The sequence below is a fragment of the Notolepis coatsorum genome, assembly GCF_963971535.1.
Source record: "Notolepis coatsorum genome assembly, chromosome: 5".
NCBI lineage: Eukaryota > Metazoa > Chordata > Actinopteri > Aulopiformes > Paralepididae > Notolepis > Notolepis coatsorum.
Window position 1 is genome coordinate 182,890,133 of NC_140169.1, and position 18,332 is coordinate 182,908,464.

An 18,332-nucleotide genomic window follows, 5' to 3' on the forward strand; every position below is an offset into this window, starting at 1 on the left:
GCATTTTGCACCCGTCCCTGCATGTCTCGGTCCTAAGACTGTGTGTCTTGACGCGACGGCGAAAGGAATTGATATTCCATGTACAGGTTCCAGGTTGTCCTTTAGGTGTCAGCATAAGAACACATATCCACTGAAGCCACAGCGCTCTGGAGCCCATATCCACCACGGGGTCAGCCATGACAACAGGTAGTCGCTGGAGCAATGAGGCTTCTAAATCACATTTCTATTAGCAGATGTTGTCGTTATCTGGAATCCCGCAATGAACACCATGCATGGGGGAGGAGGCGGGGGCGGTGTCATCATTCCTCCCCATATTGGCCCAGCTGCTAGGCACAAGCGATGGGCGCCTCAGCATAATTGTTGTACAACCTGAGGTATTCCTGACAAAAAATTAAGGAAAACAGGGAAATGGTCTCCAGAATAATTACAGCCTGTAGTATTCCTAGGGTCCATCGTGTGTACTAGCCTACCCAGAGGCATGCCGTAAAACCCCCTAACCATAGGGCAGCTTGGAGGAAATTGTATGTCATTATTTTGTACTCCCAATTTGACATGCAATCCCCAGGACTTTCTCCTCCCACAGGGCAGAGGGACCAGGGGCCTTGCAGGAGTTCACAGTAGTAAAAAAAGAAAAAACTAAAACATTAAATGGACGAAGCGAGTTCTGGCAGGACACACTACGACATCATGCATGGAGCTGTGACTGATTCACTGACACTTCGTCGTCCCACCTACACTGTTCTGACAAGCTATTTAAAGACCTCTCCATTCTCACACACTAATGCTGAGCCAAGTGTTACTGCTCACCCGGCCTCCACCACACAGTAAATTGTGTAATTGTAAATTTGACTCAAACTGAGTAAAGTTTGTACTCAAATGTACTCAGTTTGAGTAAAATTTACTCTGCGAAATTTACTGTGCACTTACCACCCAGCCTCCACCACCTACCACCCAGCCTCCACCACCCCGGCCTCCTCCTCCACCACCACCCCGGCCTCCTCCACCACCACCACCCCGGCCTCCACCACCACCACCCCGGCCTCCACCACCACCCCGGCCTCCTCCACCACCACCACCCCGGCCTCCTCCACCACCACCACCCCGGCCTCCACCACCACCCCGGCCTCCTCCTCCACCACCCCGGCCTCCTCCACCACCACCCCGGCCTCCACCACCACCACCCCGGCCTCCACCACCACCACAACCTACCACCCAGCCTCCACCACCCCGGCCTCCTCCACCACCACCACCCCGGCCTCCACCACCACCACCCCGGCTTCCTCCACCACCACCCCGGCTTCCTCCACCACCACCCCGGCCTCCACCACCACCACCCCGGCCTCCACCACCACCACCACCCCAGCCTCCACCACCACCACCACCCCGGCCTCCACCACCACCCCGGCCTCCACCACCACCTCCTCCACCCTGACCCCCTCCACCACCACCCCGGCCTCCTCCACCTCCACCCCGGCCTCCTCCACCTCCACCCCGGCTTCCTCCACCACCACCCCGGCCTCCTCCACCACCACCCCGGCCTCCACCACCACCCCGGCCTCCTCCACCTCCACCCCGGCTTCCTCCACCACCACCCCGGCCTCCTCCACCACCACCACCCCGGCTTCCTCCACCACCACCCCGGCTTCCTCCACCACCACCCCGGCCTCCACCACCACCACCCCGGCTTCCTCCACCACCACCCCGGCCTCCACCACCACCACCACCCCGGCCTCCACCACCACCCCGGCCTCCACCACCACCTCCTCCACCCCGGCCTCCTCCACCACCACCCCGGCCTCCACCTCCTCCACCCCGGCCTCCACCACCACCACCCCGGCCTCCACCTCCTCCACCCCGGCCTCCTCCACCACCACCCCGGCCTCCACCTCCTCCACCCCGGCCTCCACCTCCTCCACCCCAGCCTCCACCACCACGGCCTCCACCTCCTCCACCCCAGCCTCCACCACCACGGCCTCCTCCACCACCACCACCCCGGCCTCCTCCACCACCACCCCAGCCTCCACCACCACGGCCTCCTCCACCACCACCCCGGCCTCCACCTCCTCCACCCCGGCCTCCTCCACCCCGGCCTCCACCTCCTCCACCCCGGCCTCCACCTCCTCCACCCCGGCCTCCTCCACCCCGGCCTCCACCTCCTCCACCCCAGCCTCCACCACCACGGCCTCCTCCACCTCCTCCACCCTGGCCCCCTCCACCACCACCCCGGCCTCCACCTCCTCCACCCCGGCCTCCACCTCCTCCACCCCGGCCTCCTCCACCACCACCCCGGCCTCCTCCACCACCCCAGCCTCCACCACCACGGCCTCCTCCACCACCACCACCCCGGCCTCCACCTCCTCCACCCCGGCCTCCTCCACCACCACCCCGGCCTCCTCCACCACCCCAGCCTCCACCACCACGGCCTCCTCCACCACCACCACCCCGGCCTCCTCCACCACCCCAGCCTCCACCACCACGGCCTCCTCCACCACCACCACCCCGGCCTCCACCTCCTCCACCCCGGCCTCCACCTCCTCCACCCCGGCCTCCTCCACCACCACCCCGGCCTCCACCTCCACCACCCCGGCCTCCTCCACCACCACCCCGGCCTCCTCCACCACCCCAGCCTCCACCACCACGGCCTCCTCCACCACCACCACCCCGGCCTCCACCTCCTCCACCCCGGCCTCCACCTCCTCCACCCCGGCCTCCACCACCACCACCCCGGCCTCCACCTCCTCCACCCCGGCCTCCACCTCCTCCACCCCGGCCTCCACCACCTCCACCCCGGCCTCCACCTCCTCCACCCAGGCCGCTTGAAGCCTTTTTACAACGCATCGCCGTTTCCGGGTTCCCGTTTTGCGCTCTGATTGGCCAGGTCATGTGACATGAGCGCCAATCGTGGGACGGCAAGTTTCTACACTGGTTAAGCTTAGGCACTCTTCGAAGTTGGTTAAGGTTAGAGTTTGTCTTAGAGCATGGCGATAGAACGCCAGGTAGTTTGCAGGCTATTCGACGCGGAAATGGGCAAACACGCTATTGGGCGCACATGTCACATACGCTGGCCGCGTGAATATTAAAGGCAACCAACTTGTGTTCAGCCTTGCATTCAGCGTTTCTCTGATTGGCCACACGGCCACGTGACCGCCCTGCCGCGCGGCAGAGAGTTGCAGCGGCCGTCTTCCGTTGTAGAATTGTTTACATCAGGGTGAACGCTATTGTATTCGCAAATATGAGAGCCAGCAATACGCAGCTCCAGTTAACCTAATTTATACCGTAATGAATCATTAAAAAAATATACCGTTAACTGGAATATGTTGTTTCTTTACACATGTTGGGATTATGTAATTGGTTTGTCATGACAAAACAATAAAAATCGCTACTTTACCTCAGGGTGAACGCTGTTAGTAATGCTGCCACCACCCACTTCAATGACAGAGCTCTCATATTTGCGAATGCATAAACTATATCTTAAATTATGGCTAATGGCTAAATTATGTGTCTAATATGGCTGTCGTGAAGTCATTGATAAGCGACAGCCATATTAGACACATAGCCATAATTTAAGATATAGTTTATGCATTCGCAAAATATGAGAGCTCTGTCATTGAAGGGCTTCTACAACGGAGCACGGCCGCTGCTGCGTCAAGCCGGCGGCGGCGCACGGAAGCCGGGGACAAACCTCTGCATCGCCCCGCTGGCGCTTCAGCAGCCTCCATGGGCGAAATAACATATAACTTTTCAGCGTACAGTTCCACACTGATGTACAGTGAAACCCAGAGTTTCTAGTTACAGTAGTGACGCGTGAATCGAGATAGTCCTAACAGTGTTTATTATTAAGAGTCAGATAGTCCTAACAGTGTTTATTATTAAGAGTCAGATAGTCCTAACAGTGTTTATTATTAATTAACGTCATAAACCAACTACCAGATTTATTTTGCACGAGGGAACTTGAAGGTTCCTGCCGCTTGCGCTCGTGGCAAAAGGGGGCGGGCTAGCGGCGTGGGGTCGTGGCCAATCAGAGAAAAGCTGAACACAAGTTGGTTGCCTTTAATATTCACGCGACCTGGCCAATCAGAGCGCCGGAAACGCGGATGCGTTGTAAAAAGGCTACACGCACCCCGGCCTCCTCCTCCACAACCCCCCGGCCTCCACCTCCACCACCACCCCGGCCTCTTCCACCACCACCACGGCCTCAGAGAAGGACTCTTACCTCTGCTGCTTACTAACGAGGCCTACCTCAAGAGAAGGACTCTTACCTGTGGCGTCTTTGTGACGAGATGGCATGACATGTGGTCCCAGAGGTCTCAACCACCACACCATCTCTGGGCTGGGGGGGCTTTCTCGCTGTGTTAACGATAGTGTAACAAAGAACCACTTGAGGTTTAGTCAAAAGCCAAAAAAGAGAATCTGTGTCCGGGTTTTGGAGGCATTGGATTTACCAATCTAAACTTTAATATTCATTGTTATTTTACCGTAACATTTATAAAATGTGTTCTAACAGGGAAAAACAGTCACAATATCAGATTTCTGTACAAAATTTATAAGCGGTCCTTGGCGTGAAGTGTCCATTTCCATTGGCCTCAAACAGATATTTGATGGATTTGCTTTTTTTTCTTCTTCTTTTTTTACAGTCTGTTGCATCACCCTGCAGTGATATTTCCATCTTGCTTTAAACATTGTAAAATATTCAGTAGAAAATGTAGGCTAATATTACAGACAGGTTGATTTCATTACTTGTTGTGGATATAAAATAAGCAAATGGCACCACACACAAACAAAATACAGTAGCTTAAAGCATAAATTAGTCAATTACGGAATCACAAGAGTGTCAGCTACATGTTGTCACATGGGAGATCCTCTCATCACATCAGATGTATAATCAACTATATCGGGTGGTACATCTTTTATTTTTCTTTTCTAATGCTTTGGACACGGTAACAAGCAGGTCATGTGTTACAATGTGAATGAGATCAAAGCTCATGGGGTGTCTAGCCCGGCTTACCATACCTTCACGTTGATAATGTGGCCCTGTATTCACCTCAGTAGACAATAGCTTTACACTAATAATGTGGCCCTGTATTCACCTTCCTGAAATTAAATGGCAGCAAAACCGAGGCCCTGCTCATCGGCTCCAAATCCACCCTCACCAAATCACAAAACACCCCAGTTCCAAACATCACCATCGACGGCTTCCCTGTACCCTTCTCCCCCGCCCAAGTCAAAAGCCTCAGTGTCATTCTGGACGGTTCCCTCTCCTTTGCACCACACATCAAATACACCACCCGGTCTGCCTTCTTTCACCTCCGTAATATCTCCAGACTCCGCCCATCCCTGTCCCAATCAAATACAGAAACCCTGGTCCATTCATTTGTCACATCCCGGATCGATTACTGTAACGCTCTCCTCACCGGCCTTCCCATCAAACTCATCAACAGACTCCAAATCATCCAAAACTCTGCTGCTAGGATTATCACCCGCACAAAACTCATCCCACCACATCACCCCTGTCCTCATTCAACTACACTGGCTCCCTGTGCACTACCGGATTGATTTCAAAAACCTCTTACTCACCTTCAAAGCCCTCCACAATCTAGCCCCCACCTACATCACTGACCTCCTCCAAGATTACACCCCCTCCCGCACCCTCCGCTCATCCTCTACTGGACTCTTATCCATCCCCAGCTCACGCCTCAGTACCATGGGTGCCTGAGCGTTCAGCTGCTCGGCTCCCAGACTCTGGAACTCCCTGCCCCCACACATCCGACAGTCAGACTCACTCTCATCATTCAGATCACAATTGAAAACCCATCTGTTCAAACTCGCATATTCACTATAACCTCCATCACTGCCCAATACCCCCTGCTGTTTGTTTGTCTGTTATTTTAACTTCACTGTTTTTTATACTTCTTGTTGTTTATCTTATTATTTTCTTAACCTTGTCTTTTAACTGCCTTGCTTACTGGGCTTACTCACTATAACTGCACCCTGACAGTGTGTCACTGTTTTATATTTCATACGTTTACAATGTTTGTCTTGATTTTAACTCCACTGACACTTTTGCCAAGATCATTGTTTTAATCCTGATTCTTCTGTTCTTATGCCCTGTAAGGTGACCTTGGGTGTTTTGAAAGGCGCCTCCAAATAAAATTTATTATTATTATTATTATTATTATTATTATTATTATTATTATTATTATTATTATTATTATTATTATTATTATTATTATTATTATTATTATTATTATTATTATTATTATTATTATTATTATTATTATTATTATTATTATTATTATTATTATTATTATTATTATTATTATTATTATTATTATTATTATTATTATTATTATTATTATTATTATTATTATTATTATTATTATTATTATTATTATTATTATTATTATTATTATTATTATTATTATTATTATTATTATTCACCTCAGCAGACCATAGCTTTACACTAATAATGTGGCCCTGTATTCACCTCAGCACACCATAGCTTTACACTAATAATGTGGCCCTGTATTCACCTCAGCAGACCATAGCTTTACACTAATAATGTGGCCCTGTATTCACCTCAGCAGACCATAGCTTTACACTAATACTGTGGCCCTGTATTCACCTCAGCACACCATAGCTTTACACTAATAATGTGGCCCTGTATTCACCTCAGCAGACCATAGCTTTACACTAATAATGTGGCCCTGTATTCACCTCAGCAGACCATAGCTTTACACTAATAATGTGGCCCTCTATTCACCTCAGCAGACCATAGCTTTACACTAATAATGTGGCCCTGTATTCACCTCAGTAGACCATAGCTTTACACTAATAATGTGGCCCTCTATTCACCCACCCCCCCCTCCCCCCTGCGTGACTCATCTGCGGATAGCTACAATTATTGATGATGCAGAAGAAGATTGTTATGCACAACCCGTACAGGATGCCATCAGAGACTGTGATTGGGAACCTTTTGAAAATGTCAAAGTGACACAGGATTATGAATATTAAACAGTCATGTGTGGCCCATGATTACTTGAGGAGGCTGATGAGAGCGGGACTTCATATTGTGGACAGTGTGGTCTGAACCACTTATAGAAGTTTATTATATTAGCAATATTACAATAACAGAATGCACATATCAAATTGACAGAGAAACATGGTGCAGGGTAATTGTTTCTAGGCGTGATCATACCCCGTCTAATATAAAGTATGAAATAAATGACGAAGAAAACGATACATATACGCACAGGGATTGTCAGAGATGTACTTTAGTCAAAGTTATGGGTCTTTCAGTAAGGTTTTTCTTTTAGTTTGAGTTCACAGCCACTTTAGGCCTTGACCTCATTCCGCATTCAAGAAACATCGACATTCATTTTTAAATCACACTCTCCTCAACGCCAGCTATACAGAGAGTCTCTAAAGCCACCCGTTTAATAGATCATACTCAAGTAAAATGTGCTCGACGACGCGTGTCATACAATGAAGTGGACACACACTACTGCCTGCGTGATCTGGGTGAAGGGCTGCTAGCCTGTACAGATTGACTCACAATTGACCTGTCTCAAGCCCCACCCTCTTTTCTCAACCCTCCAATCACAGCTGTTGCTTCGTCAATTCAATTCAGGAATTCTACCTGTTATTGCTTATGTTCGTTTAAAGCTGTGATGCTACTGACTTAAGAGTTTTTTCATGTTGCAAATTACAGGTGAGTAATAATAGGAGTATTTAGTCAGTAAGAACTGAGATAACGACCGCATGATCATCCATATGTAGAGGATCCATAGGACTCATGTTTTGAAGATGTAAACAGAACTCAATTGTCTGTTTAAAAGAAGGAAAAAAAACATGTCAATATGAAAAGTTAATATAGAGATAACATTGACCATTTGTACAGTGCATTTTGTTGCTTGGACAAAAAAAAAGATTGTCTCAATCCATTTTCGTTACTGTACCAATAATTGATAAGCAGCTGCTGCAGAGATTTCATGTACACACAGTAAATTGCTACAATCATGACATTTTCTTTTTTATAAAGATATTTCTTTCTAAAATGTATAAATAAATTAGAAAGAATAGTACCATATGTTATATATTTAACTAAACAGAACCAACAACCATTAAAACAGAACCTCAGATCTTTGTCTTCGTTTCAAAGTTGGACTCTATGTACAGCTACAGTGCTACTCTCTAACGTTCACACCTTCACCACAAACCAGACATAAGTGTATCATGTAGAAGGAGGTTGCTAATAAGTCTTCCGGGCCAACGATAATGCAGATTCAGGTCAAGTAATTAATAATTTTCCCCTGACATTTTGGACTGATGCAATGGGAATATGTTGTTGTTGTTATTATTATTATTTTTTTTATTATTATTATCATTATTACTATCTTTTATATATATATTCTCATCTTGTATACAATATAGAGGGGTAAACATAATATCTCTTTAAATAATTACATAATTTACAATGGTGTATAATGCTACAATTATGGTATACAGTGTGTGAGAATGAAGCGGAACCTTTTGGGAGTGGTGGGGGTTCCCAATGATCAGTAGGACAAGGATTGTTGAAGCAGTTTTCCTACCAGTTCTGGACTATGGGGACGTCTTTTAAAGACATGCTACTTTTTCCACTCTTAGGCCCTTAGACTCGGCCTATCATTCTGCCCTATTACTGGTGATAGTTATCATACTCATCATTGCATTTTGTACGATAAGGTTGACTGGTCTTCTCTGGCTGAGAGACGTAACAAACATTGGTATTTGTTTATCTATAAAACCCTTATTGGAAAACACATCAACCATGGTGGATTGGAACTAGTTTGGGCCCTATCTAACTAGCTGAAACGAGTCTGTTGTGATTTTGGAAAGTTGGCTTTGGAATGGTACGGAAAACCCAGCCTGAAGATCGATCCTTTCATGACTTTTGGACCGTTTAGAACCACGATCACAAACCATTCCGTTTCAGTATGTAACGTTAGCCGTTTGAAATTATTTCTCTTAAAAAATGTTTTTTTTTTCTTGTTTTTTTTCGTCTTGTTTATTAAAATTCTGCCTACAGTTACATTATTGTATTATGTATTTCGACGTCATAGAAAATAAGGGCAACCTCCGTGTTATTTAGAGAAATAAAGGTTTGAATGAATGAATGAATAAATTATATATATTTATTTTCATTTATATTTTTCACTTTGAGTATAAATTTATCCAGATGACGTGTGAACATTCTTGTTCCCATGTGGTGGTGATTATGTACCAAAAAAAGGTTGGTCCTGAAAATCGCAGACGTGCCTCAGCTTCTCACTTGAAGAGGAACAAAAGGGGTCCCACCTGGGGGGGAAGAGGGAGGGGGGGGGGGGGGGGGGGGCGGGAGAAAACAAAACATGGTGTCCGATTTCATTGTGCCTACATACTATACGTACAAGTGTTCTGTTAGCAGCGCACGTTTGGTGTTCTACTTTGGCTGTAGCTATTCACTGGCGACAGCGAAGGAAGGTTCAGATGGAGGCGCCAAAAGGTCTGTTATTGACACCCTGCCGCCACAGCGTCTCCCGTCGGGGACGCGTGGAGACGGCTCTCTAGCAGGCGAAGTCCTGGAACACGCCGTGCTGGCCGGCGTGGTGGTGGTGGTTGGGCAGGATGGTGTTGGCGTACGCTCCCTCCGGCTGACTCCTTGTCGTGTCGTTGGGCTCCTGCTGGAAACGCAAAAGAAAGAGCAAACTCAGAGACGAGAGGTCGTAATGCGGAGTGGTCACCTCAAGGGGGCGCAGTAGCGGACTTAGGCATGGGCAACATGGGCAGCCGCCCAGGCTGGCATCTTGCTGAGGCAAATTATTATTATTATTACCCCCCCCCCCCCCCCCCGCATTGTGATATTTGCACAATCTGTTTTCTATCGCTTATTGCACGTCACGTCAGGTCAATTAACCTTGTTGGAGTGGGCGCCCTGTTTGTGACTGTGACCTAGGCAGGCAACTGCTTGGGAAGGTCCTGTTTGTGACTGTGATCTAGGCAGGCAACTGCCTGGGAAGGTCCTGTTTGTGACTGTGAGCTAGGCAGGACACTGCCTGGGAAGGTCCTGTTTGTGACTGTGAGCTAGGCAGGACACTGCCTGGGAAGGTCCTGTTTGTGACTGTGAGCTAGGCAGGACACTGCCTGGGAAGGTCCTGTTTGTGACTGTGTGAGCTAGGCAGGACACTGCCTGGGAAGGTCCTGTTTGTGACTGTGATCTAGGCAGGCAACTGCCTGGGAAGGTCCTGTTTGTGACTGTGAGCTAGGCAGGCAACTGCCTGGGAAGGTCCTGTTTGTGACTGTGAGCTAGGCAGGACACTGCCTGGGAAGGTCCTGTTTGTGACTGTGAGCTAGGCAGGACACTGCCTGGGAAGGTCCTGTTTGTGACTGTGTGAGCTAGGCAGGACACTGCCTGGGAAGGTCCTGTTTGTGACAGTGAGCTAGACAGGACACTGTCTGGGAAGGTCCTGCTTGTGACTGTGAGCTAGGCAGGACACTGTCTGGGAAGGTCCTGTTTGTGACTGTGAGCTAGGCAGGTAACTGTCTGGGAAGCAGGGGTGGATTTAGGATTGTAGGAGATCCGGGGCTTAGCCCAGATAGGTACCCAGACGGAATTATTTTTACTTCGACACCACAACCTTTAACTTATACCACCACCTTAAAGCGGACAAAAGGCACTAGAGAACACTTAAATTCACACCCTTTAATTAATGAAGCAAACAATAATAATAATGAATAATAATAATAATAATAATAATAATAATAATAATAATAATAATAATAATAATAATAATAATAATAATAATAATAATAATAATAATAATAATAATAATAATAATAATACTCTGTATTTGTATAGCACTTTTCATACAAGAATTGCAGCTCAAAGTGCTTCACAGCAGTAAAAAAAGACAGGCATAAAATGAGCACAACATTGGCAGATCAAGAGCAATGCATAAAGTGCAGACATAAAGCATAAAATAGATAGCAGCAAAATAGACAAAGTCAAGGTAAGACATAGAACATTAAATCACATCGTTTTTCATATTAGGATCTAAGATCTAGAGTTAACTCGCCGAAAGTTGAGCGCCAGGACCCCCGAAAACCAGAGTATAGTCGGGTTTTCATCGTTGTTTCTTTTATTCGATATTTCCATTCATAAAGACCCCCCCCCAGGGGCGGAGCTAGGGGGTGGCTACTGGGGCTCAAGCCCCGAATGTTTTCTGAAAAGCCCCGAATCTATTTAAAAAAAAATTGACAATTCATCATTGTTACATGAAAATATGTTTGCACCAGATTTAGCAGAAGCTAATTTCCATCTGTGGTCTATCCAGCTGCTAACTGTATTTGAGTGAGTTAAGTCTTGGTGTCATGGTAGACTCAGACCTAAGCTTTAAATCACAATCAACAAGTTGACAAAAACTTAATTCTTCCACCTTAGAAACATAGCTAAAGTACGGCCATTTATAAATCAAAAGGACGCTGAAAACCAGATCCATGCCTTTATCTCAAGCCAACTCGACTACTGTAATGCACTCCTTACCGGCCTCCCGAAAAAATACGATAACTATTTTATTGCAATGCACTGGATGCAAAAAAAATAAATAAAAAAAAATAAATAAAAAAAAGGGGGGGCACCTATCTGGGCTAAGCCCCGGATCTCCTATAATCCTAAATCCGCCCCTGCCTCCCCCCCCCTCATGCATCCATGATGAAACATAATACCGATAATCTAAATTTGATTTGAGAACAGTAGCTAGTCCAGGGAAGAAACGATAACGCGTTTACTAGAATACACGTTGCCAGCCATTACGAAGCATTTTGGAAATGACACCAGACCACCCTGAAACTACACTCATATTCACGACGGTATAAAACGGAAATGTATTGATGGAAAAATATCTGTTTTTTTCATCTTGACCGGAAGAAACTCAATGACAATCGACTATATTATTAGATCCATAGCTATAATATATAATATAGCTTTAGGCCTGCAAACACAGCCATGTATCCCCATGTTAAAAGGCACTGGCCTTTCAACAGTAACAGTAAACAGCACCATCTGGTGCTGAAAGTGTTAATAGGCGTCTTTGTTTACGGTTTGATTATCACTGATACAAAGTAAAATAGTACAGTGCAATAAAATAGTTAGTAAAATAGAATAAAATAATGCAATAGTGCATTGCAATAAAATAGTTATCATCGTATTTTTTCGGGAGGCCGGTAAGGAGTGCATTACAGTAGTCGAGTCGGCTTGAGATAAAGGCATGGATCTGGTTTTCAGCGTCCTTTTGATTTATAAATGGCCGTACTTTAGCTATCTTTACTGTAGCTATCTTTAGCTAATCTTTCCTGTGACAAAATGGCATCCAATGTAATAAAAAAAGTCAACCAACAAACTCGATTCTTGTACCGGATCTCCTCTCTGGTAAACAAGAATACCCTGAAGACTCTGGCAGCCGCAGGAGCACTCATTCAAGGGTATTACGGCTATGCTTGCACCTCATGGTACCAAAGCACCTCAAAGGCACTAAAAACCAAATTACAAACATCTCAAAACAAACTAGTCAGACTACTGCTTGACCTGACTCCTAGAACCCACCTCACCCCTGCCCACTTTGACAACCTAGGATGGCTTAGAGTAGACGACAGAGTACAGCAACTTGCAATGGGCCTGGTCTACAAGATACACTACACGACCAAGGTACCCATGTACATGTCAAAATACTTCCCAAAGGTCAGTGAATACCACGATCACAACACCAGAGGGAGCTCCACAAATCATGTTAAACCCAGATTCGGCTCAAACAAGGGACTAAACACGTTTCGCAATTATGCCACATCAATGTGGAACGCCCTACCCAAAGCTGTAAAGGAATGTGAATCACTACCCACTTTCAAAAACACTCTCAAAGAACACCTACGGGAGACTGCAATTCGAAACTGGCCCCTACAAATGTCCTAACCCAGTTGTACAGTAAATGACCAAGTATGGCTTTGTCAGTATTCCAATGTACAGTGTACAGTGTCCCCCACCCACCCACCCCCTACCCCCCCACCCCCCCCCCCCCCCCACCTCCAATGTACAGCCCCCCCCCCCCCCCACCTACCCAACCTCCTCCAATGTACAGTTTCTACGTCAAATGTATATATATACACTCTTTTCTGGACACTTTTTGTATCACAAACAGTACTGTATTTGCAAATCTGGTATGTCATAAATGTATAGATGTAGCAGTACTGTCTATCTGTATGTTGTGTGTGTCATATATGTTATGATGAATTGAAAATGGGGGACCCTGATGTAAACAAGACGAAAGTCTTTCTCTGGTCTGCATCCCCTTAACAATTGTATGTATTGAGCTGTACTGTACTGTACCCATTCTGCAATCTGTTAATAAACTTTTCAATCAATCAATCAATCAATCAATGTTTCTAAGGTGGAAGAATTATGTTTTTGTCAACTTGTTGATTGTGATTTAAAGCTTAGGTCTGAGTCTACCATAACACCAAGACTTAACTCACTCAAATACAGTTAGCAGCTGGATAGACTACAGATGGAAATTAGCTTCTGCTAAATCTGGTGCAAACATATTTTCATGTAACAATGATTAATTCAATTTTTTTTCTTTTTTTTGTAGATTCTGGGCTTTTCAGAAAACATTTGGGGCTTGAGCCCAAGTAGCCACCCCCTAGCCCCGCCCCTGCTGGGAAGGTCCTGCTTGTGACTGTGAGCTAGGCAGGACACTGTCTGGGAAGGTCCTCCTTGTGACTGTGAGCTAGGCAGGACACTGTCTGGGAAGGTTTGTGACTGTGAGCTAGGCAGGGAAGGTCTGGGAAGGTCCCACTCACTCAGTACCACATGGGGAGGGGCGCGGGGGATTTTCTGAGCTCTATTCTATCTATCAAAATAGCACACCTCTATAATGCAATTCGTAAAATGAAATCAGTCAATTAAAAATGCTACCAAATAAACAATTGTAATTGTTTAATACAAATATTTGTTTGATACAGGATGTGTCCAATATAGCATTAATTATGTGATTTTACGGGTGCAACTGGTTGGTGGATGAAAACAAAGACGCGGGGTTACGCCCAGGGCGGCATGTAAACTAGGACAGCCGCTGAGGGGGAGGTACTTAGCACGGTGCTCCAACACAATGATCTCATTTGTGACTTGTTTGAAACATTACACTTGTTTTCTCTTTTGAACAGGAAAATATCAATTCAATTCTTGCCGAATAATGCCCCCCGTGGTCCCTTCATCTACAGCTGCGGGGGAAGTCGTACACATGCCATATGTAGGCTACTGAACGACTCCAACTAATTCAAAACTCGGCAGCTACAGTAGGCTACTAACTAGAACCAAGAGGAGAGACCACATCAGTCCAGTATTAGCTAACCTACACTGGCTTCCGGTAACATTTAGAATTGATTTCAAGGTCCTCCTCCTACTATTTTATTGCACTGTATTATTTTACTCTGTCTATTACTTTTTATTACATGCAGGTTCAAAACTGTCAGGTATTAAACTGTGTGGGTATCAAACCTGAAAGACTGTCAAGCTTTGAAACTGTAGGACTCAGGCCTAGAACTGCACCCTGAGAGAGGGAACTGCGCACTGAGAGGGAGGTTTGCCATGAGTGGAAGGTTCAAAGGGTCAAAGTGGGTATAAAACAGGAGGGAAGACTGTCAAGTTTTAAACTGTGGATACCAAACAGAGAAGGTAAAGACGACTTTGAACTGTTGAACAGTAATCCAGAACTATTTTATTTCACTGTAAACATTTTTTTTATCTATTCTATTCTACTATTTTATTGCACTGCACTATTGCACTATTTTACTCTGTCTATTTGATCTTACTCTTTTTATTATTGTCTATTTAAAACTGAATCAAACCATAAACAAGGTGGCCTGTTGGGATGTTAGATCCTAATGTGAAAAACTGTGATTTTATATGTCTGCACTTTATGTGCTCATTTTATGCCTGTCTTTTTTCTGTTGTGACACACACACACGCACGCACGCACGCACGCACGCACGCACGCACGCACGCACGCACGCACGCACGCACGCACGCACGCACGCACACACACACACACACACACACACACACACACACACACACACACACACACACACACACACACACACACACACACACACACACACACACACACACACACACACACACACACACACACACACACACACACACACACACACACACACACACACACACACACACACACACACACACACACACACACACACACACACACACACACACACACACACACACCTTTGTTTTCATATCCTCCAGACCCACAGTAGCGACAGTGCTGGGCTGCTTCTTGTTCTTCTCCTCTTTCTGTGGTCTGAGTAGACGCTGTAGCCTCTGTTTAATCACCTGGGTCAATTCAAAGGAGAGCGGGAGAGAGGGAGAGGGAGGGAGGGAGGGAGGGAGAGAGAGAGAGGTAATGGAGAGAGGGAGGGAGGGAGGGAGAGAGAGGTAATGAAGAGAGAGGGAGAGAGGGAGGGAGGGAGAGAGAGCGGGAGAGAGGGAGAGGGAGAGAGAGAGAGAGGGAGGGAGAGAGAGAGAAAGAGAGGGAGGGAGAGAGAGGGGGAGAGAAGGAGGGAGAGACAGGGTGAGAGGGAAGGAGGGAGAGAGGGAGAGAGGGAGGGAGAGAGAGGGAGAGAGAGAGATAGAGACCAGGGAAAGAGACAAAATAATCAACAGAATAAAGAGTGTTCACTACTGAACACTGTAATCACACTCTAGACACAGAGTCCAGTGTTTTCATACATGCTAACAGTCAGTGTTGCTTGGCTACTGAAGCGTAGTTCATTCAGTGGTATGAATGTTCTCGCTAGCTGTGTGCCTGCAGTGCAGAGCTTAGCGGAGGAGTTTCACTTCATTAAGTTTCAAGTTTCAAGTTTCTTTAATAGTTGTCATACAGAAGTACAGAATACTTTCATACAAAATGCTTCTTACTGTTACGCTCCAGAGACTGTGCTAGACAAGATAGTATCAAATAACATAGTATAGCATGTAATTTAGAAGTAGAAAATGGGGTCACAGTGTTCAGTATAGACATATGTACAATGTTCGATGCAGAATAGACGTAACTGAGTTACCATATAATATACAATACTATGCAGTGTACTAATGTACAATACTATATAGTGCAAAGCAGAAATGGGATGAGGTACAATTTAGGTACAATTTACAGTAAGGTGTACGAGTTGTAGTGCAATCCTTCATCAATAAATATAAAGTGTGGGGAGTGGGTGCTACAGTGTGTTTGTTTAAAGTAGAGCTGGGCCGTTAACGGCGTTAACGTGCTGCGTTATCGCGAGACTAGTGTCGCGCGATAATATAATTAACGCCGTTAACATTTTTTTCAGCGTTGGGTCTCGTCTGGGACATTCGCGGATGTATACCATACCAACCTGGTCGAACTACTCTGTGTGTGTGTGTGTGTGTGTGTGGGGGGAGGGGGAGGGGCGTGAAGTTCGTGAACACGTGAGCGGGGCATGCGTGAAGCTCATTACCATCAGCTGAGCTGCATGACAATGGCGGACGCTGTGAGCAGAAGAGATATCTATGGTAACATTAAGCACAGTTTGCTTCAGGGGTATTTTATTTTCAAAAAGCTTCCAGATGGAAACCTCGACAAGACGAAGGTGATTTGCACTTTGTGCAAAGCGCAAATGACCTACTGTAGGAGTTCCTCGAGTCTTAAATACCACCTGAGCAAGAAGCATCAAATTGATGTTATGAAGGAAGGTGCCGCCGCGGCCGGACCAAGCACAGCTGCACCGGGGAAAAGTGCTCGTCAAACTACACTGTTTGAGTGCAACCAAGGCAAGCCCGTCAGCACAGCTTTATCAGCCAAGCTGACTAACCTCCTAGCCCAGTGGATTGCCATCAATTGCCGGCCTATCAGCGTGGTTGAAGATGATGGACTCGAGCTTCTTCTCCGGGCGGCGACAGGCGACCCGTGTTACAAGCTACCTGCGAGGCGAACTATCATGAGGAGAATTCATGACCAACACGCCACAGAGAAAGTTGTGAAGGAAAAGAAGTTGGCCGCGGCGGCGTGTGTAGCACTGACTGGGGACCATTGGACATCGGTCAGCAACGATAATTACCTAGGCGTTACTGCACACTTCATCGATGCCAGCTGGGAACTTCACTCGTTCGCCTTGGGTACGTTTGTTATTTAATTTATTTAATTGACCACGGTTAAGTTGGTTTCAGGGGGGACCCTGATGTAAACAAGACAAACGTCTTTCTCTGGTCTGCATCCCCTTAACAATTGTGTGTATTGAGCTGTACTGTATTGTACCCATTCTGCAATCTGTTAATAACATTTTCATTAATTCATTCATTCATTCATTCATTCATTCATTCATTCATTCAGGCTGGATACCCAGCCATCCAACCATATAACCATCCAACTGGCTGAATATTCATTCCAACCTGAAACCAACCCACCGTGGCATGTAGTATTAAATAAAATTTATAAACTTAAACAGATGTGTCCTTCAGTTATTGGTGTAAAGGTTTGGAATTCTCTCCATAGCGAGCTTAAGGGATGTAATATACATTTTAAAAATTGTCAGTATGAAAGTCAAATGTGATCTGAATAGTGAGATATTTTATTTTATTTTTATTCTTTATTATTATTATCATTTAATTAGTTCTTGTTTAAACTGTGGATTGTTTTTCTTGTATATGGTATACATTTTTTACTAGCAAACTTATTCTGATCTACTTTGTCTGTACTAGGTGTGATTAAAACAGAGGAGCGCCACTTTGCAGAGGCGTGTGCCAGGCAGTTTCTGGACGTCGCTAATCAGTGGGAGATAGCCGACAAAATCACCACCATTGGGACAGACAGCGCTCCCAACATGATAGCAGCAGGGAGGATACTGCCATTCGAGCACATGCCCTGCATTGCGCACCTCATACAGAGGGCCATTGTAATGTCCCTTCGGGATAGTGGTTTTGATGGTGTCCTGGCCAAGTGTCGAAAAGTGGTCGGACATTTCAAACACAGTCCGGCCAACACAGATGAGCTGAATGTCCAGCAAGCATCCTGTGAACAAGAGCCAGAGTCACTCGTGCAAGATGTTCCAACACGTTGGAATTCCACCCTTGCAATGATCAATCGTTTGAGGCGCAACAGAGTCCCAGTGCACGCAACGCTGGCCCAGCATAAGCACAAGCTGGTCCTCCCAACAGATGCTGAATACGAGAAGCTGGCAAAGCTGGAGAAACTGCTGGAGCCATGCAGGTACTGTATGGT

At 46.2% G+C, this 18,332-nt stretch overlaps 1 protein-coding gene across 1 annotated transcript in view; it reads right to left on the minus strand.

Moving 5' to 3' along the window:
* Positions 1-9,584: 9,584 nt before the first annotated feature.
* asic4a (acid-sensing (proton-gated) ion channel family member 4a) overlaps positions 9,585-18,332 on the minus strand; it is a gene marked incomplete at its 3' end in the record, with an annotated part of 434,161 nt that continues 425,413 nt past the window's right edge. The window contains exons 9-10 of the mRNA XM_084313966.1: positions 15,320-15,427; positions 9,585-9,701 (exon numbers count right to left, since the gene is read on the minus strand). Coding sequence (XP_084170092.1) covers positions 9,585-9,701; positions 15,320-15,427 — 225 coding nt within the window. The remainder of the gene's footprint in view (positions 9,702-15,319; positions 15,428-18,332) is intronic.